At 40.6% G+C, this 27,184-nt stretch overlaps 1 protein-coding gene across 3 annotated transcripts in view; it reads left to right on the top strand.

Moving 5' to 3' along the window:
• The window catches only part of RFX4 (regulatory factor X4), a 93,177-nt gene that overhangs the window by 7,816 nt on the left and 58,177 nt on the right, over positions 1–27,184 (top strand). For all 3 annotated transcript variants that reach the window (XM_061371831.1, XM_061371830.1, XM_061371832.1), the window contains exons 2-4: positions 12,426–12,512; positions 20,185–20,245; positions 25,435–25,558. In XM_061371831.1, the coding sequence (XP_061227815.1) occupies positions 12,426–12,512; positions 20,185–20,245; positions 25,435–25,558 (272 nt within the window). The remainder of the gene's footprint in view (positions 1–12,425; positions 12,513–20,184; positions 20,246–25,434; positions 25,559–27,184) is intronic.

Genomic DNA, 27,184 nt, shown 5'->3' with positions numbered 1-27,184 from the left:
GGAGCCAGACTGCTAACTGGAATCTCAGGAGTGGTCATCCAGTGCTGGGAGAAGCCACCTGTGTTCCTGAGCTAGGTCCCCCATGGTGTCAGCAATGCATACCTAATTTGAAGGGCCCTACAGAATATCCTTTCTACAATCCGTGATGCTTCCCAGCATCTTGTAACAAAGGTACAAGCTGCTGCAAAAGACCAAGAGCGCCTGTGTATGAGAGGACAAGCAGAAAAGGTTGTATGCTTGACAATACTCTTGAAGAAACAGGCCATTCGTTGATTAAAATTCAGGGATGGTCATAGGAAGTAGACCAAATCCTATCCTTTAAGAGGAAGGTGGTGGGGGGAGAATTCTTCATCCACCTGACTTGTGGGGTTCCCACCTCTTGTGATGTCCAGTTTAATCATGAGCATGTGGCAGGATGTCCTAATTAAGCAAAAGAGTGTTTAATGCTGTTGGCTTCTGCAACACAGCTTGTAGGTGCCCTACTTCTGGCTGTTGCTATCTCTGACGCTCAGAGGAACGTAAAATCTTTCTTGTCCCTGTACTGCCTACAAAACTTGAGCAACATGAGGAGACAACAGTTCCTGGCTTAAGGTGTCAGTGACCTGATAGACAGTGGAGAAAATGTGGTGCAAGCAAATGTGGAAGCGGAGTCTGGTTCCACAAGTGCTACATGTCAGGGTACCATAGCATCATGCCATTCTGTGATGGGAGATGCCTGCTCCTGTGACGGGTGTTCCTGGCTGTGTGGTCTCATGTGGTGGATGAAGGAAATGGATTTATCTGCAGAGCCTCACCCACCCCTCAGCACAGCCATTCAGCTCCAGGTCTCCATATGTCAGGCCTGGCTGAGCAGTGGGTCAGAGATGTGCTGGCTAACACGTCTGGCATGCTGGTCAGCAGGAGAGGAGCCATGCCCAGTGCTGCATGTGAGACAGAGATCCCGTCAGGGACAGATGCAGCACAAGAGCCAGACCAGGAATCCTCATGCTGAACATAACAGGTCCACAATACATGCCTTGTGTCCATAAAACACTTTCTCAGAGTCAGGGCCTCTCAGAGTCAGGGTAGAACGAGCTATATTTTGGTTATCCAGGAAAATTTGGCCTTATGAGAGGCTACGTGCAAATGGCACATTTGCTAAATGGCATGTTGTGTTTGCTTGCCAGCCTGTGGCCCAGCTTTTCCTCCTGGGTGCTCGCTGTGTGACACCAAACACACTAACTCGGAGGAGAACTGCTTACAAGATCATGGTGATCCATGGCAGAATAAGGCAGCTGCTGGGTGAGATTTACTCGGCGCCTTATGCAGGCTGAGAGCAGGGACACCCAGCAGGGTGCTCTGTTCCTCTGTAAAGTCCACCTTCCTCCTGTCTTCGCAAGTGGTGGCAATAACACATCCCACTAATCACATTCACTGGCTAAGCCCAGGTTTCCCAACTTTGGAGCTCACATTCCAGTCCTAAACTGAGTCACAAGGACAATACTGGTGAGGGGGCCCCTCTAATGCAAACATTTTTCTTTAAATGAGTCATGGTAGGGGCAGCAAACGGCCTCCATTGTAATGAGGTGGGGAGAACTGGGGAGGACTGCATTTACAGAGAAGTTTAATCACATGGATGGAGCAGCGTGTTCACCTCTCCTCCTTGCTGGGTCATTTCCACTTTGAGCTCTGCAAACAGACTGTCTATTGAGCAGTTAGTATCCAGTGCTGAATATTCAATACTAGACTCTTGTTTTGGTGAGTCTTAGGCAAAAAAAGGAGGAGGAAAGAAGACTTCTCTCTTTTTCTCATGTTCCCTCCCTGAGTTTGCTTTGCATATTGTTCAGAGGAGACTGGAAGCTTCTCAGAAAAGCCAGGCGCCTAGCTTCATAGTGCTTTGAAGGGGAGGGAAGACACAGTGTGTAAGGACTAAATTAATACAAGGTTTCTGAATCCGTAAGTCTAAGCACATCGGGACTGAGTGAAGACTTTCCAACGAGCACATTGAGGCTGTAAAACAAATAGCATGAAATGCATGCTCTGTGTACACTGAGTAGTTCTGAGAGGTACCAATTTTTGTGGGAGTATGTTACGATGGTTTATTAATGTCCTCTCTGCTACCTTTGGTATGCAGATATTCTCTGGTTGCATTCTGAGAGCTGAAAGGAACAATGCCCTTTGTTTCTGTCTGGTATGCCATATTTGCTCACAGAATGGTTGTGAATAATGTAATGGCCGCATCCTTTGGTGGTAGAGAGGAACAGCTGTATTTGGAATAGATATTCATAAAGTGAGGAGAAGTAGCCACCATTTGAGTAAATATAGTGACCTTTTCTTAGATTCACACTCTTACAGTCAAGTGATTTTCTTACTGCTATGATTGTGTCCTGACACCTGAGTTTTCTGTGCACGTGTGTATCTGCCTTTCGTCTCTTGTGTTTTCAATCTGCCTGACTGGATGTTGTTTCTAATGAGAAATATTTACCATGGTCCCATTCCTTCAGGAGCTGACCTCTTTTCTCCTGATTTAAAAAAAACCCTCCTCTCTGTAGTTACTTTATTTTCTCCTGCCCTTTATTTCTGACCATGCCCTTTTCTTTGTCATTCATTCTTTTGTTCCCTTTCCTTTTCACCTCCTTTCCAACAGCCAGCCTTCTCCCTCTTCTCTTGCTTCCCTGAGCCGCACAATCAGTGTTTGGTGTATCTCTCATTCTCTCATCTTTTCATTTTGACATCTTTGTGGGCCTCTTTTACTCATGTACTACTGTTCAGGTGCCAAATTGGCCTGTCTGATGGATTCACTGGCTCCTGAGGCCGAGACAAGTCCTTCATGGGTACTCGATCCAAATCCTGTTTCTTGTTGAATCACAGCCTTCCTGTTCAGCTAAATGACTCCAGCCTTGTGCACTCATGAAGTGGAGCTGAACTAAGGATGTGAGGGCTCCATATCTTCTCATGCACACTGGTTAGCTGAGGGACCGTAGTAGTAGCAGGGAACATTTAACTCAAAAGCTAGCGAGCAGAGACTGCTGTAGGGTACAAGTATAAGAGATGTTGCAATAGCTACCCAGAAATGAAGGCCTTATGAGCTCTCTTGCATGTCTCATATTAATACTTTATCCTAAGAAACTAATGGAATCTGGGACAAAAAGACATCATGAGGCTATGACCTTTATCCTGGGGGAGGATACAACTGGCAGTAATCAAGGGACATGTTTGCATTTCCTTGGAAGAAAACATTGCAGCTAAATTGGAGACAATGATAGCATTTACACTGGTTCATGCAGCAGACTCTGAAGCCCTGAGGATCTGTAACACATCGTGTTGTGGAAGCATGAGGGTACGCTTTGCTATACACAGAGCTGGTGTTTGGAAACCATGTGATTGATGTGTGTGATTATGTTGTTGGTGAACACATTGGCTGCATGTGGCATAGCCATGTAAGTTAAGTACCCTGGGAGAGCTGCATTGGTTAGATACTGGTGTCAGTGGTTTAAATGATCCCAGGTGAAAGTGAGGAAATGTCACTGCAGAACCAGGTGAGGTTCTCTTTGCTGTTAAATGAGGAATGGCCTTGCTGAAGCAAAACCCAAGTGGTTCTTCACTGGTCTGAAACTTACTTTTCAAAATAAAATGATCGAGAGCATCTGCGTGACTGCAGGAGGGAAAGGGCTACACCCAGTTAACAGGCATACTGAGCTGGAAATGTGACAGCAATATCATCTGTAATTCCAAAGAAGGGAACAGACTGGACTTCATACGTCATCTCTGATCCAGGTTGGAGGCTGCCCTAAATGCCAATATCAATATGCAGGAGGAATCTTGTGTTCTAGGGTACCTGAAGGTGCTTGATCTACATTTGGGATGCAGCTTCTTAATAAGGAATATTATTGACAGGGTACTGTCAATAGTTTTCAACAAAACTATCACATTTAGATCAGCTTCTGCATAGTATGAAGGGTAAAAGAATTCAACAGCTCATAAATTCCAGTTTTCCTACCCAAGTATTTTAGAGGAGTTAAAAGATGATGAGCTATGGTGCTTTTTGTTACATCAGTTTAAACACAGCATGACTATTTTTAATACACCTTTTCAAATGGGTTATCAGAACATCAGTAATAGGAGCAAAGACCTGGCTAAGCACAACAGAAGAGCTCTTACAGGTTAAAGAGAGTAATTTTCTGCATTCTTATATCAGGGTGAGTCTTACAATGCTTCACCAGAATCATGAGTCAAAGAAAAAGAACAAAAACATTCCTGACAGCATCTAGTAAGTGCCCTGGACCAGTGTCCATTAACTCTGAAATAGCTCCAAGAGAATTGTATGCCAAGAAATGAGAACAAAAGAAAGGACAACAACAAGAGTGCCTGACATTTTCCCCTGTTGGAAATGAAATAAAAGGTTAGATTAGCAAACAAAGCACCAAAGTATCTGGCAGCTTGTCAGGGCACCGGCTCTACCATCTGCACCAAGGCACTGTCATCCCTGAGGAGCAGGTCTCTTGAAAGAACAGAAGATGGCTATGCAGGACCAAGGAGGACACTGGCATGATTTCCTGTGGAGCTTGAAGATGTTCCTGACAGCTCGCACACACTGACTGAAGGATACATGCCTTGCCAGCCAACTCACTGAATGAGGTCATGAGGAGCAAAATGAGGTTCTACATGGCAGGTCTTCCTTGACGGTCAAAGAGGAGCTGTTTTATGAACTAGGAATGTCTATGTGATGGAGTGACCAGAGGGAACAGCAGCTGGATGATGCCCCTGATATGGTCTTGCAAACCTTTCATTTGACAATGGAGAGGAGGGAGATAACATAACCTATGAAAGCCTTAGAAAGCCCGCACATATGTGATTCACTGTCCTTAATAGCTTGTTCTGCTTGATTTTAGTTGATTTGGATAAGTTTAACACCCTCCATGGGAGCCAGTGACTGCCAGGCCCTGTCATGTTACAGGCACACAGCTGTTCATGACATTGTGCAGAGGCCAAGCTAGAAGATCTTGTTCAGGTCTTGGTTTTACTGTGGACCGAGGTTTTGGAGGTAAGGTGATTTTTTTGTTCACTTTATTTCAGGCAGTGTGGTTCGTTAAAAGCTTTGAATATGCTGCTGTAACCAGCTCTTGAAGCATTTCTGGAGCCTTACACTTCTGAGGTGGGAGATGTGCCTGTGACCAGGAATGCTGCACTGCAGGGTGCAAGAGAGAGTCAGAACATGAATCCTGCTTCTAGTCAGAGCAGATGTTAAGTGCAGCAGGTACTAGAATAGGCTTCTTATAGTTTGAGGGTCAGATTTCAGGTTTATCTTCTTATTGTTACCCCTGACAGAAAGGGATAGTCTCTTTTGCCTTTAAGAGATAGTTTTAAACTAGCAATTTGTCTTCTAAGTTGCTATGGCCAACTGATCCAGGTCATTGAAGTGTTATAAAGTGTAGTTTTCACTTGCACCAAAGAAAATGTTAGAGAAACTGGATAATAATTTTTGCTTTACTTCCATTCATATGACAGTTAGAAATCAGGTTTGCAGCACACTAAGAGATAGTCAAAAAAGACAGACTGGTCAGACATTATGAATTTAACAGCTGTAGCAGCCAGAAGTTCTCTGTCCATGACAGTTGTGCAACACAGCATGAATAAAGGGGGCTTTGGGTGGTAACATGTCTCAGACTATGTTCAGCAAGATAAGCTTTGCAGAGAAAAGCCTTGACAGATCATGTAGACCTCGGCATTTCTTTGGAGACAGGCAACAGAAGAAGCTGTCAGGACACTGATTGTTATCCTAGAAAAGATACAGAAAATCATCCCATCAACTCTACTGGAAAGAAAATGATAAATATGATATCTGGTCAGTACCATGGGCTAGCAAACTGGTAACAGGAGGTTCTATGACCTTCAGTCAGCCTCCTGAGCTTTTGAGGCATCGCTTTCACCTGCTAAATCTGTTTGCAATCGCTTTCTTGTGGCCTAACAGATCAGATGAGCAGCTAGGCAGTATTGCTGGCCAGCTTGGTCCTGAGAAACTTGTCAAAGAGATGTTGCAGTAAGAGATGGGTAACTCTTTCCTCAGAGAACAATGAGCAAATAACTTGGAGGGGTGCTAAGACTCTGTATGCATGACAAGAATCCGTCCTCTGTCACAGGAACTAAAATTAAGTCTGTCATCACTTCTGAGTTGATTTTTCCAACAAGTTCTTTTATAAATCCACTAAAATTTGGTGGTCCCTTTGTGTTTGTATTGTCTAGATTTTATATACTTTAGCTCACAGTTGTTACTTTTTTCTACATCTGCCTTGATAAACTGGGAAAAAAAAAAATTACAAGAGCATCCATGAACAAAAATGAGGTGCTAGACTGTTGGAGCTGCACCATCCAAGTTGGTACGTGGCTTGGGTAGTGGTTTGGGTCCTGGCACATCTTTTACTCATCCCAGTGATAACTCTATTTCAGTGATGAGGAAACGCTGGTCCATGTGCAGTCACTAAATAATTGTCATGCTTGTTGATAAACTGCTTTGGCATTTGGAGTATGTGAGCCAATGTAGAGCTAAAGACATGGGAAGGATTTTCCTGCAACTGCTAGGGCTGCAACACAACCACATCCGGATCAGAGGATATGGCATAACCAGAGAAAAACAGTGCTGCTAGTACTACTGTTGGGTAATGAGGTGATGCAAAATACAGCTCAGATTAGGTGACCACAGTGTTCTATTCTCCCTGTAAAATATCTTAATCTCATAGAACCGTAGAAAGGTTTGGGTTGGAACATACCTTAAAGATGGTTGCAGTGGATGCAACTGGATGCAGTTCCAACTCCCAGACATGGGCAGGGGCACCTTCCACTAGACCAGGTTGCTCAAGCCCCCATCCAGCCTGGTCTTGTGGCTGCCCCATCCTTGGCAGTGTTCAGCTTCTCTGGGCAACCTGTGCCAGTGCCTCACCACTCTCATAGTGAAGATTTTTTTCTCAAGGTCTAATCTAAGTCTCCCCTCTGTCAGTTTGAAGCCATTCACCTTTGTCCTGTCACTACATGCCCTTGTAAAAAGTCACTCTCCAAATTTCTTGTAGGCTTCCTTTAGGTACTGGAAGCTGCCCTAAGGTCTACCTGGAGTTTTCTCCAGGCTGAACAACCCCAGCTCTCAGCCTGTCTTTGTAGGAGAGGTGCTCAACCCCTCTGAGCATCTACATGGCCCTCTGGACTCACTCAAGCAGATCCATGTCCTTCACACTTGTTGAGGTGTCTTTCTTATGTCTTCCTTCAGGACACATGCATATATGCACAGAGCTGCAGCTCTGGGAATGCTCACCTCCCAGCTGTGTGGCACAGCCACTCTAGCTGCTTCAGCCATCCTGCTTGGGTGCCGAGCAGGTCACAGTGGCTCTCAAAGGCCAGAAGAGGCTGTGATTACAGGTTTTGCTAATATTGAAGCAACTCTCAACCCTCCTGGCAGAACAGCAGCTGCAGAAGCCACCACCAGCTGTGATAGGCTTGCCTCCTCTTCCCCTCCACACAGCAGAGCCCAGGTGACTCGCACACTGCTCTTGCTATGGCCATGCACATGTAAGAGCAATGAATGCTTTATTTTCTGGACTGCAACCATGCTAAGCCAATAACCATTATAGAAACAAGAGGGAGTAATTATCTCATTAAATGTACTGGCAGTACGCAGGCACCTCTACTGTATTTTCCCACTTCAGCTGTAGGGAGAAGCCTTTCAGAGGTGTCTTCCAGGAGCAAACCCTTCTTTCTGATGGGTGCAATGTGTCAAAATAATTGGTCAAAGATTTATATTTATGTTTTTAAAGTTCATGCTTCCCTTTTCAGGTAGTTCAGGGAAGTTCCTTTCCCTGAGCAGCTCTCATGTGTTTGACTCTATTTCAGGGGGTCCCAGGCCTGCCTTCCCAACTTGGTCTTTGAAGCATCATACATATATAGTGTGAAGAGAAACAGCTTGGTGGGGGTGAAGGGGACTCATGCAGGCCTCAGTTCTGCCAACTTTTCTTTATTAAAAAGGCTCAGTTTAACCTCCTGTCGCTAGAAGTGTGGTGGGCACATTTAAGGAAGAAAAATACTCTCATGCTTGAGGTTCAGTGGATGTGTCAGTCTCAGCAAGATTAGGATCAAAAAGGGAAGAGGCAAAATGAGGGCAGGAACCATTTCCGTAGTTGTTTTCAATCTGTCTTTCAGCAGTTCATTTGGAACAATTTATATTTTTTGTTTGTGCCATAATAAGTTGTTTGGTCAGAAAATTGACACTGGGAAAATTATTGCAACTTGAATAACTATCTCTTTTTCCTCACGTTGGAATCCTGAAGACACACGCGTGTTTGTAGTCAGTGGTATACAAAATTATACCGTGAAAATTGTAATGCTGAGGGATATTGTTGTGTGCTTCACTACAATTCATTTTTAATCTTTGCAAAATTAAAGAGGTGATGTAGTATTTAAAGGGGCATCTTCCAAATACCATTAACTGCACTTTATTTACATTCTTTCTAAATAGGTTGTGATGGTTTCCTTACTGTGTCACAGTAACTGGATGTAAAATACAGAGTAACCACATTTTACTGCTAGATATTAATTAATCTATTTATTTTGCCTGGATGTCTTTTGGCTAGTGCTAGAACAACTCAGGGTAGAGTATGCTGGGGCTCAGGGTGGGAAGGAGTCCTAGAGAGCAGAGAGAGGAAATGCCTGAGAGACTGAAAACTCAGTGAATAAAAATGTATCTTTTGTGAGACAGGGTATGCTTTCTTTTGCTCTCAAAAGCACTTCCCACTAGAAATACAGTTTTTCTACATGTTGTGTGATTGATTCATCATTGTTATCAGGTCTGATATGCACTTCTGCTTAGCCACCACCTACACTGTCCGTTACTCTATGACTGTTCCTGATGTGAAATCCTGTTTATGAGAAGATTGTAAAGTCCAAGTGCAATAATTCAGGCTTTAATCACACAGACCCTTCCATACCATGTGTCTCAAATCTTGTCTAGAGCAGTGCTGTCCAGTGTGATTGGCATCAGCCTTGGGAGCAAGTGATGAGAACTCAGCCTGGAGACACCAGGGGTTAGCCATGGGTCTCTTCCTCCAGCTCTGCAGCCAGGCTTCCTGGGGCAGGCCCCAGAGCAGATGAGGTGTACACCCCTGTGTCATGCGGATGAGGGCATTCAACGTGCACAGGGCTCTACACAGTGTGTTTGTTACACTGGGGCACGATCTAATGGCGTTAACTCTACAAGAACTTATAAAAGACAGAATTAGTTTTGATTTTTTTTTATACTGTTTGCTTCTTTCTCTTTTTTTATTGTTCATTTTTGTTTTATTTTAGGCAGGTGCTATTGTATTTGGGATCTGTAGGCTTCTGAAGGAAGTATTTTAAATTTCAGCAAAACTGTGTTTATATTTTCTTTTAATACTTGAAGGCATTCTTAATGTGGGGAGTTGAAAGCTTTGTAAAAACTTTTTTGTTATACAAACAGTTAAAAATAACTACTTATTAAACAAAGGTTTTTACTAGAATACTTACATCCCTTGGTTTATGAGGTAAACCAGCCTCTAAATAGCTAGTTGGTTTTGTTGCATTTTGTCATCTGCCAAATCATTTGACAAATTTGCCATAAACTCCCTGACATTTTTGCTCAAAAGAGTTAGTTTTCTTCATTCTTTGCTGCCAGACAGGTCGTGTATCTTTTCAGGCTTGAAGAATTTCCATCAGCTATTTAAATGCAAGGCCACAAAGACAAAGCCAGACTCGGGCTGCAGTGAGCTGAACCAGGGTGATTCAGGACCAAAGGAGTTGCAGTACATAATTAAATAGTAACGGTGCCTTACTCCGGAGACTTTGTATCTTGCAGTGTAAACTGGTTGCTTTACCGATGAAAAAGGGGTGTGTGTGCAGCTACCAGAGACAGTAGGTGAACAAGGATGGTGAAAATTGTCACTGATCGGTGATATCACTGTATCACTGATACTTAAAAAGTTTTTTCCCTACTACTTAGGCAGGGAACATGACTAAAGATGGCTGCTGCCAGTTCTCCGCTGCCGAGGGAAGAGGATGCATCCCAGCTTCCCAGCTCTCGGTGCCGGGAGGAAAAGAAAGGGCAGAGCTGGGCATCGGTCTCGCCTTGGCGCTAGTGGCAGCCGCCTTTGCTTTTACTCCCTGCAGCTGGGCTCAGAGCCAAGGGAATTATGTACAGCCATGGCTGTGCACTGAAAGGAGGAGGAAGCATAATCTTTCTCAAGGCTTCTTGCACCTCTGATGTTACCCTCAGCAGCAAGTTTCTCTTCACCTTGTAGTGATGATCCAAGCTCCTGTCCCTCAGCTCACAGTGTTGAAATGGGAAAGGAGAAATGGTATTAGCTCAGTTTTAGGGCAGTAAAAGAAATCCAGCATGAAGCAGTCGTACTGTTGTGTTGGCCTTTGGACAAGGAGGTGATACACCCCCCATCCAAAGCAGCTGAGCGGCATGAGAATGGAACGCCTTAATGTTAGAGCCGCTGCAGGCTTGGGGGTTGGTGATGGAGCAGGAACTGATTAGACAGCGCAGTCCTCGCTGGCAAGTTTTAAGTTGTAGTTTTAGCAACATGCAAGTGCTATTTCTATAAGGCTGCGTTGAATTTGATAGGAGAAGAAATATCCTGAGAAAATCTATTGACAGCAAGAGTTATTTTTGCTGATTTTCAGAGAAGCACCTCAAAGGAGCAGGCTGTAGGGAAGAGGCAGCATGGTTGGAGGCTTCTTATGCACAGGGCAGTTTTATGGTGAATGATGAAGACACACATAGGGACGTGCTTGTATCGATGAAGGTAGGACTGCAAGCATTTTCCTGCTGTGAATATGTGGCAAACGGGCAGAAGGAAAGGAATAGCATTGAGCTGCCTCACACCTCTCTTGTGCTGCCTGAAAACAAGAAGCACACAAAGCAACGGTACCTGGAGTCTCATGGCAGGGCCTGGAAATCAACCCTGGAGGGCTCTCAGCAGACCCTTTCTGACGTCCTATGCAGATGCCATTGCCCTTTCGTTTGTGTGGCAGCGGAGCGTGTGTGTACAGAGGAATATACACAAGTTTGTGTGAGTTAAGAAGCATTTTTTTCCTGCAGGATGTTTTTTTGCCATGACTATTCATGTATTAATTTATTGGCATCCAGTGCTGAAATGAAGTCATACCAACTTTTGCCTTCTATAAACAAGATGGGCAGCTTTCCCAAGACACTGGGTTTCTGCTTTCCCTTCAAGCTTGCTGCTGTGATGGTCTTTGGCTGGGCAGGCTGCTGCCTGTGCTGTGCAGGTAGCCTGATGTTTTTGTGGGGTGGCTTATGGAAAGGAATTTGAAGCCATTTCCATGTCTTTGAAGGTTTTTCTGTATCTGGCAATTTACTGACAGTGAGGCCTGTTTCTCCTTATTTCTTGTGCATCTCTTCGCTCAGTGGGGTGGTTTCCTGTCATAACTTGTGAGGTTACCTTGCAGCCTTCCCACCTAGCCATTGCCTTGCTTTGACCACAGGGAGCTCTGTGAGCATAAGTTCATTTCTGCCCAAATGCATGCCCTTGAAAAATAATCTTATGAGGAAAGTCAGTCTGTTGTAGCAATATCCAGGGACTTCAGGCAAACTCAAGGACTCGTATTTCAATCTTTGTCCAAGGAAACATACAGGAAGGTGCAACTTTAGCCCTGAAGACCTGTAACAGTAAATTCTACTGGGCCTGCTGCATCCTCTAAAGTTATCAGGGGATGTATGTTATAGCTTACAGAAAGAACATCAGAATCAAATCAGTGTAACGCTGTGCCTCATGTTGCTGATGTGAATACATTGGAAAAAAAGAAAGAAGGAGAGGAATAGTTGAGTACATGCTGTGGAGTGACAAAGATTTGAGCAACTCAGCAGCTGCTGACTTGCCACATTGGACTTGTAGCAGCGTGGAAAAGATCTCAGTAGGGCCTGGGATGACACTAATGTGAATGGGGCTGTAGGACTGGATTTCAGAGATCACAGTTTAAGCTCTGCTGTAACAAAAATTCATATGAATGATTGATTTTATGCATGTTAAGAGGTTTTTTTTTCAAAAGAAAAAGTAGAAATACTCCAGTACATAAGCTTTTGACAGACTAAGAAATTAATGTAATTTATGTGTTTCAGTTCCCCACATGAGATTATTTTTTTAATGTATTTTTTATGTGATGGGGAGGGGAGAGAACATCCTGAGGAGCTCTGCTACATGCATGGAACTGTTTCAGCCTCTGTCCTTTCAAAACAAACAAACAAAAAATGAAACTAAAAAGCAACAGCAAAGTTTGAAAGCAAGAAAGGATTTTCTTGCCAAATTACCTCAGATGGAGCATGTTTGAACAGAAATGCTACAGCACACCATCTGTTGAAAACCGATGCTTTGTTTAGTTTTATGCAAAGACAAACATAAAAAAAGAGCATCTTTGTTCTTTTACAGAGAGTTGGATTGAGCGATGTCTCAATGAAAGTGAAAACAAACGTTATTCCAGTCACACCTCTCTGGGGAATGTTTCTAACGACGAAAGTAAGTAACTTGTCATTCATTTAAACTGAGTGTGAACGTGTCCAAATGCTAATTTCCTGCTATATAAGTCGCTGCATCTTGGAGATATTTTTAATACTAAGCAGTTTGAAGAGTCAACTCACTTGACACATCCAATCATTTCAGTAATTTATTTTTTTTCCCCTGGAATATTTGCTCTTTTGCATTATTGAAAATGAAATAGCATTATCTGTTAGTTAAAGCAACCAGAATAATTTGTTTGTCACTGAGTAAAAGTTGGATGACCTCTAAAATATGCTGTTAGTATTAGCTTATGAGTAAAACCATCTGTTTTGCTTTTCACTAGTGAGCACCGTGTGGTTGAAATACAGGAAAAATTGTGCTGTTTTTCAATACTACTGTATAAAATCATATGTATAAACCCCTTCTTTTAAGAATTAAGTATTAATTGGATTAAAAGAATTAACATTAAAACATGGTATGACTTCCCTTTTAGTCACCGAGAAGAAACATCTATAAATCTAGTTGACTTTAAAATAGTTACTTTTATCTCTTCTAGTTATAGCAATTTTAGATCTAGGTTTCTAATAACGGGTCATTAAAAAAGACTCCCAAATACCTTAAAATAACTTAACTGTTTCTTTTTTATGTTTTAGGACAATTTTTAGTTTATAATTTTGTTTTCCCTGCTCATGAAATTTCTATTCTACTCAATCTGCCCAAAGCAAAATACTCTTCATGTTAGTTTTCCTCCCTGCAGTTAGTATGTTAGTTCAAGTTATAAGACATTAATACAGACTGAATTCTTTAATTCAGAAAAACTCACATTTTTTTTATTATATTCAAGCACCTAAGCTTAGAAAAAGTATTTTTAGTAACTTCTTCATTGCTGAGTGCCCCTTTTTCATTTTAAGAGAACTACTTTATTTTGATGTCACAACAAAATTCACATGCCTTGCAGCACAGTATTTTAGTGGATCATGGAATTTGCTATACTGGGACCCTACTCTTACTTGTCCTGGGATTTCTTCTGTGATAATCTCTCTTCAGAAGGAGAAAGGAGGTGCTAGAAATGTGGGTTTTATTCATGACTCCCAGGCTAAAAACAGTGAACAAGAATCCTTACAGATGGACAATAAAACTTGGACAGGTTTGAATTTTTGCTTTTTAAAATTAAGGAATTAGAAATCAGTTTCTCTTTAAAACTGTAGTGAATTATAGTGGAAAAACAAACAAAAAAGAATATTCACTCGTTAATTTCCATTTTACAAGAGCTTGTGAGACTTACGAAACACGTTTCAGTCTGATGCCACTGAGAAAGGGATGGAAAGAGTCTGATGAATGTGACTTCAGACTCCTAATAGGGTCAGGATTTAGGATTCAACCCTATGGACTTTAGTGAGCTTTTCCTTAGACTTACAGTTCAAGGCACTGCTGTCAAGGTAATTATTTAGTACCACTAGCTATATTTAAAAAAAAAATTACAGTGTCATAATTATGCTGTCTTCTATGTTCTGTTCTAGGTCTGTTACCCTAAATAGGTAGTAGCAAACCTAGCTGCAACTAAGGGTAGTTATATATGCTTTCAGTTTACATGTGAGCATGAGAAAAACTCCACATACCTAGGGAGAGTAGGAAGGGGCCCTTGCATTACCAAGAGCAGGTGTTTCAGACAATGGCTGGTGTTTTTTGGCTGGTTTTTTTTTTTTTTTTTTGACAAGGATGTATTTTCATTCTGTTTGCTGGTACTGGAATTAAGGGGCAAGTGATAATGGAAGTGGCACATTTAGACCTGATAAAACAAATATATAAATGAATTTATCCCACAATTTGTGTGCAGAAGGCATTATCACAGTATATAATGGAAACCCAAATGAGAGTTGATTTCATCTAGTTTTCTTCTTAATAGCCAGTTCTTCCAGATGCTTCCTGTGTACTGATACCAGCATTTCTGCAGTGCAGATAAGAGAATTAATCCACCTGTAAAGTCATCCTTGTTTTGGGTGGTGAGGTAGGAGATGGAGAAGGGAAAGAAGAAAGACTATGAAAGAAAAAAAAAACTCGCTTGCCCAGCAGTAAAAAGACCAATAATCTGTGAAATCCAGAATAAACTAGAAGTTCCACCTTAGAAATCATTGTACTACTTACTCCTTCCCAGCAGGAGGCAAAATGTTTGGAGAAAATGTATGTAACCCTACTTGAATTCCTCAGAATGGTGGTCACATTGCTATTGTCAATGGAACTCTAGTTTTCTTCTGCAGCTGAAAGAAGACATTATCCATCTTTCTCTTGACTACTTTTTTTTATCTCTAAATACATAAAGTAGCTGTTAGCTGGACCCTACCAGACAAAATGTGGGTTTGGTGTTGGGTTTCCTTTTTTTGGCCTTGCATCCAGTAAAGGCTATGAGAATTTGCACTGTGAACTCATCGTATTTGTACTCAGTATCATGCTTTCATGGGGTTCATGGGGTTTTAGGACAAGAGTAATAGTTTAGCTGTTCTCCTTTTCTTCAGCTGAAGTATGCTACTGAACCATACTTCAGGCCACAGGGATCCTTTGCAATCTTCTATTCCATCCAGGCCTCTTGAACATACATTACATTGTGAAAAGAAGCAATGACTCATAACCGTGGATTCCCATGGTCCTGCTGCTTCTTGAAGAGATTCTTATTCTCTTGGAATCTTTTATGACTCTTCCCAAAGCACAGCTTTTACACTATTAAAATTCTACATAAATTTGATTTCACTTTCCAGTTTTTTAAATGTTTTTCATCCCACCACTTCAACACTCTACATGTTAGTCAAAAGATCCACAGGAAAAAGGAATGATGCAACCTTATCTCGAATAACTGAAAAACCCCTCACAGTATTTTCTGTGTACCATGCATCCTGTCAGATTCTCCAGACTGAAACAGTGGTCTGGAAGAATACAGTTCAATGATTATGAAAGTTTCAACTTCAGTTCCATGGGGAAGGAGTTGTGACATTACATGATGAAGTGGGAAGGTTGCTTGTCCAAATTTTCTTGTATGTTTAGAAATGTGAATGTGTAGACAGTCTAAATGAGATAAAAGGTTTAGACTACTTTTTGTACTTCAAAAGCAGTGATCAAAATCCATGTTCAAGCTGGCTGAAAGGGACTTATCCAAGAGTTTCTGGTTGTTTTTTTTGGTTGTTTTTTTGGAAGTAAACCTCTTACTCTTCCAGTGAAAAAATGTTTTAAAAAAAGAGCTGCTCAATTAGAACTATGCTCCCATGTTCCTGACAGGGATTTAAAAAATCCCATTATTTTAAAAGCATAGAATACATGCTAACAAGCCTGAATTTTATTTATGGCTACATGTAAAAAGAGACAGGGGAGCTTCTTACTATTACTTAATTTTAGCTAAGGGCAAGTCACTTTCTGAGAAGAGTCAGAACCTGGTCAGAACCTGGACTACAGGGGTTATAGAGGAGGAACCTATTCCTCTGAAAGGTGTGAAGCTACCTGAACCAAGGGAAGGATTTTATCTATATAAACATGTTAGCTTCTTAGTGGTTTTGAGACATGCAGGCAGTACTGGAAACTACAAAAGGGTGTGCTAATGCAGGGTCCTCACTTTGGCTTGTTCCACTCACTGTGTTTAAGGCAGCATGCTTACAGATGTACTGAGTATCGCTCCTATTGTTTCCACATCTTGATCCAAGATGCAAGAAATCCCTTGACATGTACCTAAAATAAGACAGCAGAAGTTAGAAGATACTACTGAGAGTTCAGGGAAAGCCACAGACACATGCAGAAGGTACAAACTTAACTCTACTGTGATGGCTTTGAAACAGAATTCTGAAAGGAGAAAGATGGAGCTGTTAGCAAAGAAATTTCCATGGAAGGTGGGAAGAAAAAGGTTCTCTGATATCTCTGGAAGCCAAGTAAATGCTACTTTTTGTAGTAATTGATGATCCCAGTTTTTAATACCTTTGAAGGCCTCTTCTGTGCTGAGTACTTGCAACTATCTAAGCTATTACCTGCTTTCAGTTTGGGATGACTACCTGATTAGGTTCCTCACCTAATCAGGTACCTTGAATATACCTTTGCACGGAATGCTGGTTGTTCTACTGAGAGTCAACACATTAGACCTGCTCCTAGCAAATGGTTTCTCCCTGAGGTGCTATGCAGTTGCCGTATGTATGAAAACCTGCAGCCGTGCATCAGGAGCAGGACTTTTCTTTGTGATACCAAGTCCTTTTGGATTTATCACAGAAGAATTGTTGGGTCTGTTCTTTGACAATGCCTCAAAACAAGGCTTCTCAGTGTCTTTGTTTCCTTTTTTTACAAAATAGATTGGATTTTAAAAGAATTTTAAAAGGTGTGGGTTCATTTTAACCTACAGTATTGTTCTGATGGGGACTGATAAAATGACAGGTCAAAAAGTAAGGGAAAGCAGCATCACTTAGCTCTTTCATGATGTACAAACACATCTGGGATCAGACCTGAGTCAAGAGTTACACAAAACATTCGTTGCTCAATAGGGAAGTCATTAAGGGCACTGTTACCAATTAAAATTTAAGGAACAGGGATACTTATTCTTTGTTAGTCAACAATCTGATGAGATTATATTGTTAAACTGTACAGGGCAGAACAAAGTGCTTGCATATGCAATAGTGAAAGTTTGTATTTCTAGGTCCCCTCCATTCCTATACCATGTGCAATTCTTTCCATCTATTTATGGCAAAAATGAGAAACAGTTTAGCTGACAGCTGGTCCATTAGCAGAAAACAACAATGTCCTATTTTATTGTACAGAGACTTGATTTTGGGGGAGACAAGCACTAACTGTGAAAAATACAGTTTTGTTGAAAGTCCAGTTGTTCAATGGGTAATATTTTGATAGAAAATGGCATTAAAAGAATTTTTAATAAATTCAAAGTTCATTGTTCTTCTTGGTTTTAAGAGACAGTGGAAGGTGCTGAAGAGTCTTGAAGGATCCCCAGGAAGCAAACATACCTCAGGAGGGACACTTAAATTGCAGTTTATGATAATCATTGTTTGTGTTGTTAAAACAAATCTTTAGGTGGGAGGAGCTGAGTATGGCTGGCTTGCAGTGTGTCTGAGGGCAGGTTAGGTAAAGCACCTGCTCACAGGTGCTCACTCTTCAATGTGAGTGAAAAACAACTAGAGGTGGGATGGAAGAGGTGTAGAGACTCCAATATCGAGTCTAACACAATTTAGATATTGGCTGTGTGTCACATATCTAGAGGAAAATTGAGTGTAGTTAGCACAGCTGAAAACCATCTAATAGCATACCTTTTAATACTAGTCCCCTTAAATCACAAAAGAACATGCTTTATTTCAGGAAGGGGAGAGTTGTACCTCTTGGTTTTGCAGGCAGAGGTTTCAGGTCTTCACATTAGACGAGGGGTTATTGACATCAGTGGCTCCCAGCCTCTGCACTTTGCATCCTCTATTTCCCGTGAGGTAGAAACCAACTGTACACTGAACTTAAACCAGTGGATGGAAGGCTTTGACACTGACATAAAAAGTACTGGTTAAAAAAAGGGTTAACTTTCACCTGAGAAGCAATAACCTTAATTAGAACAAGACAGTGGCACACAGGAGGAGGATTGGACCCCCCCCTTAGACTGGTACCTAAGGCAGCAGTGCTGGTGGTTTTACCTGGCTGTGGTTCCTCTTCCCTGCAACAACAAAAGCCTGAGTCCCTCCAGTCAGTAGAAAGGTGCTGCAGTGCCCTGTGTTACGGGTCCCTGTTGGCGAGGCGACAGGATGACAGATATCATTTTCATTAGTAACGCAGGGGAAATGCCCTTCCTCCTGCACCTTCACTCCAGGACTGGACAGTGCTCCTGCCTGTTGCTCCTTCATGGTGACTATGATGCCTTCCATGCCAGGTCTCACTTGTCCTCCCAACAGGTGCTCTTGCTCCTCTGAACCAGGGTCCCTCATGCCCTGCTGCCTGTAAAAATGTAAAACTCAATCCAGAAAGCTCTTCCCACAGCAAAGCAGGGCTAACATGGCTGTGCCCTCCTTCCCAAGGCTCCCTTCAGGAAAGGCTGGAGCCAAGTAAGCTCTTGTTAGGGTGTCTGTGCTATCAGTTAAGGGCAAGGAGGAGAAAATGGTGTGAGAGGAGGCAGCCCCAACTATTTTACCCACCCAGTGGTTTAAATCTGTGCAGCACGGCTCTGCCTCCCGCTACAGAGAAGGCATTTGTCCCGCTGCCGGCGAGGCCGGGGGCTGCTTGTGGCGCATCAGCAGCCTGCGGCAGCCGCAGCCGCTCGGCATTCAGGCGCTGTGTGCCGAAGGTTTGTTGCATGCCGACCGCTTGTTTAGGAGAAACAAACGAAAACCACAATTTAAAAGTGATTTGAAATGTGTATGTTGGTCCTATGCGCTGAATAAAAGCGGGCCCCTGAAAGGCAGGGAAGGAGTGTGCGGTGCAATAATTAGAGGCCCATTGTCATGCAGATGCAGAAGAGGGGCTGCGAGCAGTGTCTGCGGGTAACTGTAAATCTGGATTTTCCTGACGTTCAGGGGACCTGCCTCGTTGGTTAAAGGATGTTCAGTTAGCACAACTTGCCCTATATGTAATGAAAGAAATATTGTGGCGTGAAGACTGAACATGGTGTTTTCCAAAGTGGAGTTTTCTTTGTGTGCGTCGGTTCTTGGGACTGCACAAAGGGCCTCCTGGCGGGGTCTGATGTTCAGAGGAGACAGCCTGGCCTGCTTAAGATTCACTGTCCTAAAGGCTCACTTAAATAACTTTTAAAACTTAACAGTATGATGAAATGAGACTTGCAGCGTGGTTTACCTCATCACTTAGGTATTAAAGCCCTCTAAACTTAATGCTTTAATCGGGGACAAAGTTAAAATATCAACCCATGTTTGATGCAGCAGTGTTTTCCAAAGAATACTGTTCTGGAGATGCTGTTTGTCCTTCAAGCCAGCTTTCACTTAGGATTGCTTTGTATGTTTCACAAGTCACAATTTCATAGGAATTATTCTATAAACGCTTTTAAATTATTTCAAAAGAATTAATGTGAACTAGGAAGAATCCAGTATTTTAGGAGTTTCAGTTTTCTTTATTCATCTTTCATTCAAATTTTCGGTAAGGCAGCAAATCAGAGAGTTACCTTGGAAACAGCTAATGAGGAATACTACCAGAGAAATTAGCTGAAAAAGGAATGAAATATCTTATAGGATACCTTTAATTTCAGGTTGTCTCATTTAGAATTAATCTTTGTGAATTTATAAACATCTAGTGCGTATTGTATATTATGATCCCAACAGTGGATGAACTCCATAAGATTAAATGCTCTGTCTAATACAAAACTTGGATAAAGCAACTGTTGCCTTAAATCAGGTAAAAGTGTTTTTATGTTCTGACATTCTGCTTGAGGTCTAAGAGTTGCTTGCTTTTCTTCATATGAATTTATCCTTTCCAATGTCATTATTTCTGCACACTACTCTGCTCTTAATATCAGCGGTATTTGCAAGGTTTATTGCCTTAAGCAGTATCTACAGATTGCTAGCCTAGGGAATATTGTTATTTACATTTCCATAATTCATCCAATATTTTGAGAAAGCTTTGGCACTTGAGAATATTTTTTTATATATTTCAGAATTCCTTACCAGTTCAGAAATGCCTGAGCAATTCCCACTGAAATTACATAGCGTTTTTTTTTTTTGTTTCTTAACAGATGAGGAAAAAGAAAATAATAGAGCATCAAAACCACATTCAACTCCAGCGACACTGCAATGGTAAGATGCCTTTAAAAAAAAACCAAGAAAACCTGTTAGTGTTTTTTTTCTTATGATTTTTCCAGCTGAAAAGAAGAGAGGTCTTGGACATCTTAGTCAATTCTGAAGATATTTTTACTGTGAGTGTTTAATGCTCTCATTAGTATCCTGTACAGCATTTCTCAACCAATAACTTACACTTGCTGGATTTGTTTCAACGTAGGAAACCTCTGATGTAGTTTAGAAGTTCTGTTTGGTGTATTTGTTTGCCACCTTGCCAGCTGGTGGTTTGTGGTTTGTCATCGTTGTTATATTTCCTACAAAAAGAAAACTAGAACTGAGATTTTTTTTTTTTCAAGACTCCATTTGTTTCATAGTACAATGAAGCCCACCTTTACTGAGGGTTTTACTGAAATGAGGTCTCTGTAATTTAATGTAGAAGACAACAAGAGACAGAGTTTGAGGTTTGACTTGTTTGTCAAAGTTCCCTTGCAAATTTAGTGAGGGGAAACAAAGAATTGTAATTGGGAAAAGAGAAAGAGAAGATGGGGAGAGGAAAGTTTTTCAGTTACTGTGCTATGAAAAATGAAAAGTGCTGTTCCCTGTGATTTACAGCAGTATTTTAGGCTGCATGTTCTGTAATGTTACTTATACTTCTAATATCCCTTTCTATAGGTTATCACTTAGACTTTTGTTGACTTTTCCCTTAATTTAGGTTTTTAATTCTGGTTTAGCTTTCTTAATATTGCAAGTGATCAAGCATCTTTCAGGAGGTTACTTGTGTCTGGCAGAACAGAGTTCTGTTACAGAGAAGACTCAGAGCATGCGTATCTGAAAACCCATACTTGTTAGCTTGCTTTAAGTCTTTTAGAGAAAGGCCTTCACTTCATCTGTAAGTAGTTCTCATAGTTTTATGGGTGAAAAGATAAGATTATTGGCAAAATATCTGCGTGTTTTTAACAAAATGTTGGCAAAATTTTTTCTGCTTCTGTCAGTCTCCTGAGAGGACTCACTGACCAAACAGCAAAGAATCATCTGTTCAGTGAATATTACCATTTTTCTCTGCCTGTGAAATCCTGTGATTTTGTGAAGTACACATAAAAAGATCTGGATGATTTCATCTTTCTGCCTTTTAAAGTTGATCAGTCAAATATCAGATTTAAAAAAATCCCAAGACCTGTGCATTGATTTAGTAGGTTGCTCCAAGTATTCATTGATCTGCCTTGAAGAAGCTTGCAGATACTTCCAGTGCAGGTAATGACATGGACAAATATAAATAAAGGCAGTTAATTCTGAACTGTTGCTTTCTTGTACCTATTTGTGTCACAAAAGTGCTGTTTTTTAGAAGTTTACGAAAAAGGAATAGAGTCTCTACAGACAGAGAGAAAATCATTAAATTAATAGTGAAATGTCATAGAGCTATTTTATTATTTTCCATTATTCACACACATAACTTCAACACAGTTCAAGCAAAATAACAAAGAACTATCTAACTAAAATAAAATAGCAGGCAGGGCTTACCAGTCCCAAATTCAGAACAGTGTTTATTTTGCAGTAGAGTCAGTTAAGAGCAAATAATGTAGTAGCCAAGAAGTCAGAGTTAATTAGAACATGCCAGTGATACTGTTCCCAACAGAAAACATGCAAATACTGTAAACAGTCTTTTGCCAAATGCTTTCAAGTTTCCTCAGTCATAAAGGTTAGTAAATCCCTAAACTCCTGGGATATTGAGCCCTGCTGGAATGCAGCATGCACGCTAATGCTCATTCAGCAGTGTTTGCAATAGAATCCCAGAATTTTGATTCTGGAAAGGCTGCTTACATCATCTTCCCTTCCACCTTGCTAGTATACTGGCTCACTACCTGTGTGTTGTATTTGTTAGACATTTAGCCAGGTCACACACTCTCCACTTTGAGTCTTTTGGAGCATCTGTAATTTCTTCCATTCCATTTTCTACCTAAAATTACATGGAAGAACAGAAAGCAAAGAAGTTTTCAAATTTGATTTCTTTAGCTGCTGTCAAACGAAATTATATGATTGGCTCATTTATTAATAGATCTATAGATAAAAGTTTCCCAGTTTAGTAGCTATAGCATAGAACAGTTTTTGGGTGGTTTTCATATGATTTTCAGCCTATGGCTGCAGCTTTGAATTGGTGTTTCCTGTAGAAACTGTGTTTGATACATCAAATGAAATTATGAGCTCAAAAGGTACGGTAAATTGCTAAAGGAGTAAGCTTTCTTTGGGTGAAGATACTGAATTTCTATCTGGAAAGCTGGATGCGTAGCATCAGGTTATGTGTACTACAGAAGCAGCTAGCAACCCATGGTTGTGCTCAACATATCCAAGTGCTTCAGTGAGCACTTCCTGTAGGTTTAGCTTTACATGGTTAACAGTTTTGCCTGATGCCACTATCATTTACAGCTAATGATGGCAATGGAGTGTTAGAGAGCAAAAACAGAAGAAGTATCAGTAGCAAGCAAAAAGAGGAGGAAGAAAGTAGTAGGGTAAGTGAAGCAAGAAGTAATGGCAATACATAAAGGGTTCATATTGCCATCAATTTATTAGTTATTCCTTGCCTGGCATCCTGCTGAAAAAAACCAACAACATCAATCCCACGGAGATGCTTAAGCCTTTCCAAAGGCAAAGTGTGTTGAACACTATAAATGTCCTCATTTATAAGGAAGAAGTAGCTGAAGATGCCAAAAAGCATCTCTGGATGACTTTCAGCCTGGCTAAATATCCTTTTCCTGGAAACAGGAATGGTGTTTTTGTTTTGTTTGTGATAGAAAATGAAGTGAAAGGCCTGGTAAATGTCACATTACTGCCAAATACATCATAATTGGGGAAACTATGTGAGCACAAATTTAACTGTTATGGCAATGCCAGTATCTAGCATTGTGTTCTTACCCCATGTTCCTATTTCATTAGCATCTATAAACCTATACCTTGCTAAACACTTGGCTCTAAAACATTCATGATCATTTCATTAGTGGACTGGTTGATCAGATTGTAAGTGTGAAATTTTATTTAACCTCATTTGGAGTGTGTGTGTTTATTTCTGCAAACACAGAATTATTCAAAGCACGGACAACCTAATTCCATGCAGTTTAGTTGCTTACAGTGTAGGTGCTCCGCATAACAACAGTGTTGTGAAGCTAAAGTCAACAAAACTATCTATTTTCTTCAACATTCATAAAAATAAGTGAAAAAGAGGAAGGTAAAGCATTGCTAGATAATGGGTATAGCAATTTCTGAGAAACTACTAATGCTTCAAAACTAATCTGTTCTAGAATCCTTTGTGATTAGCAATGGTTAATACCAGAGTTGTTCTTTTGCCTTCATAACTAAAACCCAGCCTGATTCTGCTATAGAATAATGTAATTTAATCCAGAAGTATGTAAGTGTATAAAGAGGAAAACAGTAATAGGGACAGATAAAATTTTCATTCCTGTAGAAGGTTTAGGGGATTTATTGCTATACTGTAGTGATACAAAAGGTCTCATTGAAGACTACTGGATTTCACATGGCTTTATTGTAACATTTAAAATGTTATATATATATATTATTATATTATATTTTGGTAATGATTTGTTAGGTAGAAGGTTGAGTTCATTATCTTTCTATAATACTGTAGAATGAAGCTGAATTCAAAATATGATAAAGTTGTTAAATAAAAGACAGGAAAATAAAAGAAGTGGAGCAAGATGGGTTTTTGATCATTAAAAAAAAAGTTCAGGTATAATGGATCATTGTTCAGTGTCAGACTAATGACTCTCTGTGAAAGAGAGGAGAAAAAGGGAAAAATTCATCAGATATGAACAGAAATAATTAACTGCTTTTCTTTCTGTCCTGTCTTGGTCACGGAAGCTGACATTCCAATTAGCAGCTATAGTATACAAACGAACTCTCCTGGTTTTGAAAGGAGGTTTTGTTAAAGCGCTATGAATTTGAGGAAAGATGCCATGACGATATTTCTGTAGAAACCAAGGAAGAATAGATGTTGCCCATACAAACTGATTCCATTCATCTAGCCGGATATCTTATTAAAATAGTTTGCAGTCACAAATGATCACGATAACTGAAATAGAAGGTACGTAGGTCCTGAAAAAGGCAATGGAGGGGACAAATTAGATATTTGGAAGGTGTTCTATAGCTATCAAATGACAGGCAGTTTACTGTAAAATTGGAGGATATGTAATAATTTTCTAATACGTTTAAGGAGGAAGTCGCATCTATCTTCTCCTAGCCAGCAAGGCAAACAAACACACATATAACTATATATGCATACAAGTGACACCATGGATGACAAGATTGATGGGTTTAAGTTTACTGGTTTAAAGTTAAGCATGTATGTAAATACCTCTTGAACTTTGTTAGATCAGCGATCATTAAAATGTTATTTCAAAGGAATGTTTCTTCTAGTCTGTTTATACTGGTCTTGGTATAAATCTTACTGAGATCATTTCAGATTTTAAAGATTAAGCATATGTCTATTCATATGTTTGATGCATAATTTAAAATCTTATAGCTGTTTTTTTTTTGTGTGTAAATGAATAATAATAGTTTCTACAAGACAGAGGAGGATGTTATTTCATTGTTTTATTCAGCATTGTATTCAGATCATGGGGTCTTTTTTTTTACATTATCTATAACCTATAGCAAGAAAACATCATACAAATATGATTTTGTGCAAATCATATCCTGAGTATTTGCAAATAACTTGCTTTAGCCACATCTGCTTTCTTAAGGTAAGGAACCTTGCAGCTGGACAGCGGTGAAAAGAGTGTCATGAGCCAAATGTGACCTGTCCTGTAATGAATCAGAGCATGCTTCCCCCCAGTGAATGTTATTTTGTAGTTGTACATTTGTTTACTATAGAATGCTTTTAGAGTATAACAGAAGATGAGGAAATTTCTTCCGAAAACTGCCATTTTGGAGCATGGTGAAAACCCAATATCCCTTTGTGCTAATCTCAACTTGCCTGAGAACTCACAGTCTATGGTTTTGATAGGCAGTATGAACCAAATCAAGCAAGTAAGTGTTATGGAAGTGAATTGGAAGGAGCACTTGGGAGCAAAGCAGGGAACAGTTGGTACAGAAGTAGAAGCCAGAATGCTTGGTCTTAAAGATACAGCTTTGTATACTGTTTGTCATACAGGACATCCAACATACTTGCAGTTCTCTCTGTTTGATATTTGCTTTTCAAGGCTGGAAGAGAACTATGAGATTGCAGAAGGTGTTTGCATTCCTCGAAGTGCTCTCTACATGCATTACTTGGACTTCTGTGAGAAAAATGACACGCAACCTGTTAATGCCGCCAGCTTTGGGAAGGTGAGTCTAAACAGCAGCATGAAGCCTTGAGCTACCACCTGGTTCAGATGAGTTTGGATTACTGAAAAGAATTAAATCATCATTTACCATTAGAGATAGAGGTATATAAATGGAATCTTCTGTATTCAAGTTATTGGGAAAAGGCTAAGATTTTAAGTATTTTTATGGTTGAGACAATGTCTAATTGTGACAAAGCTCCAGAATACACTATTTTTTTTGATGACTTCATTCTCCAGGCTAGCTGATGTGGGAATGGAATACAATATTGGCAGCTTGGAAGTTGAATACAAGCCAATGTAAACACATTTGCATTGTGACATGCACTGCATTAACAAATACATAGTTTTTAAAAATAGTAGAGTAAAATATCAATAATTGAACTCTGGAGCCTGTCTATGCTATCCTTGTAAGCACAAGATGGGAATCCCAGAATTAATGATACCAGCTCACACTGGCAAAATCACACGGTTGAGCGCAATGCCTCCAGATGTGAAAGTCTAGAAAGCATATAATGACGTCTGCATGGCACTGCATGTACAAGCTGCCAAGTTACCTTTGCACTGTGATTCCTCGTGCTTCCACTTTCCAGTACAGCTCTAGTAAGAGCCAGTGCAGTCAATTCCACACTCACAGCAGAGATGCATTCTTAGCACAGATGCAGCTGTGCATTGTCCAGATGTGAGCAGTAAAGCTCTTATGTTTATACACCACTAGCAGACATTAATGACTGGATAGGATGTTCCACAAGTAAGTAGGAATTAAATTATCTGTTGTACATATTACTGCTACCAAGTGGTACGTATAGTGGCAACATGTAATTTAGGAACAGTGAAAACAAGAAATAGATTTCATTCAGGCTAACACATTTGGATCATGGACAGAATTTACACAATGCTACTTTTGCTGCTGCTAGAAACTTCTGTAAATTGCAAGGTGTAAATATTCTGAAATTATTTAATCAGAACACAAATCTGTCAGGGACTTCACCAATTCTCAGTACATGGCAGTCTGGTTACAGTGTACATTACTCCATCCTCCTCTTCCCCCACCCTTGTAAATATACCTGTTCATTTGTAGGAGCAGCTTGACCTAGCAGTCAGGTACAGTGTCTGCCATCCAAAAATCATGGCATTCCAATGTGGTTTTCATGTGCTCTGCTCCAAGTGTTTTCCACTTGCTTGCAATAAAGCTCTGACGCAGTGATGCATGAAATTTTTCCCGTTTGTTTCTGGAAAAGAAACCATACAGAATCATCCTAGTAGTCTCTGAAGCTAGTGCTTTGTGTGGCCATCACTTCTGGATCTGGGAACTGTGGCTTCTGCCGAGATGTGTCCAGGAACTTCAGACAATGCTGGCACAAATATTGAAGTGAAACAGGCTTCAGCATCCACGGAACCTGGAGCAGATCTTTTCAGCCTGTTATTGCAAAGAAAGTGTACTGCACAGTCCTGAAGACCTGTAAGGCAGACCCTCATTCAATCAACAGTTTCCGGTCAGCTTCTCCTTAGAAGCAAGTACACGGATGAAGTTTTAACTTGGAGTTGTTACCATCTCACTTAAATACCATATTGGCAACACGTGTTGCATGAACGTGGTGGAGGCAGTGCAGTGAAACAGGTGCTGTTT

The sequence above is a fragment of the Neopsephotus bourkii genome, unplaced genomic scaffold (assembly GCF_033783945.1).
Source record: "Neopsephotus bourkii isolate Nb327-2 ecotype Australia unplaced genomic scaffold, CSIRO-AGI_Nbou_v1 NB_1589, whole genome shotgun sequence".
Classification (NCBI taxonomy): domain Eukaryota; kingdom Metazoa; phylum Chordata; class Aves; order Psittaciformes; family Psittacidae; genus Neopsephotus; species Neopsephotus bourkii.
The sequence above is the reverse complement of the archived record's forward strand: the minus strand, read 5'-3'. Positions and strand labels throughout refer to the sequence as shown.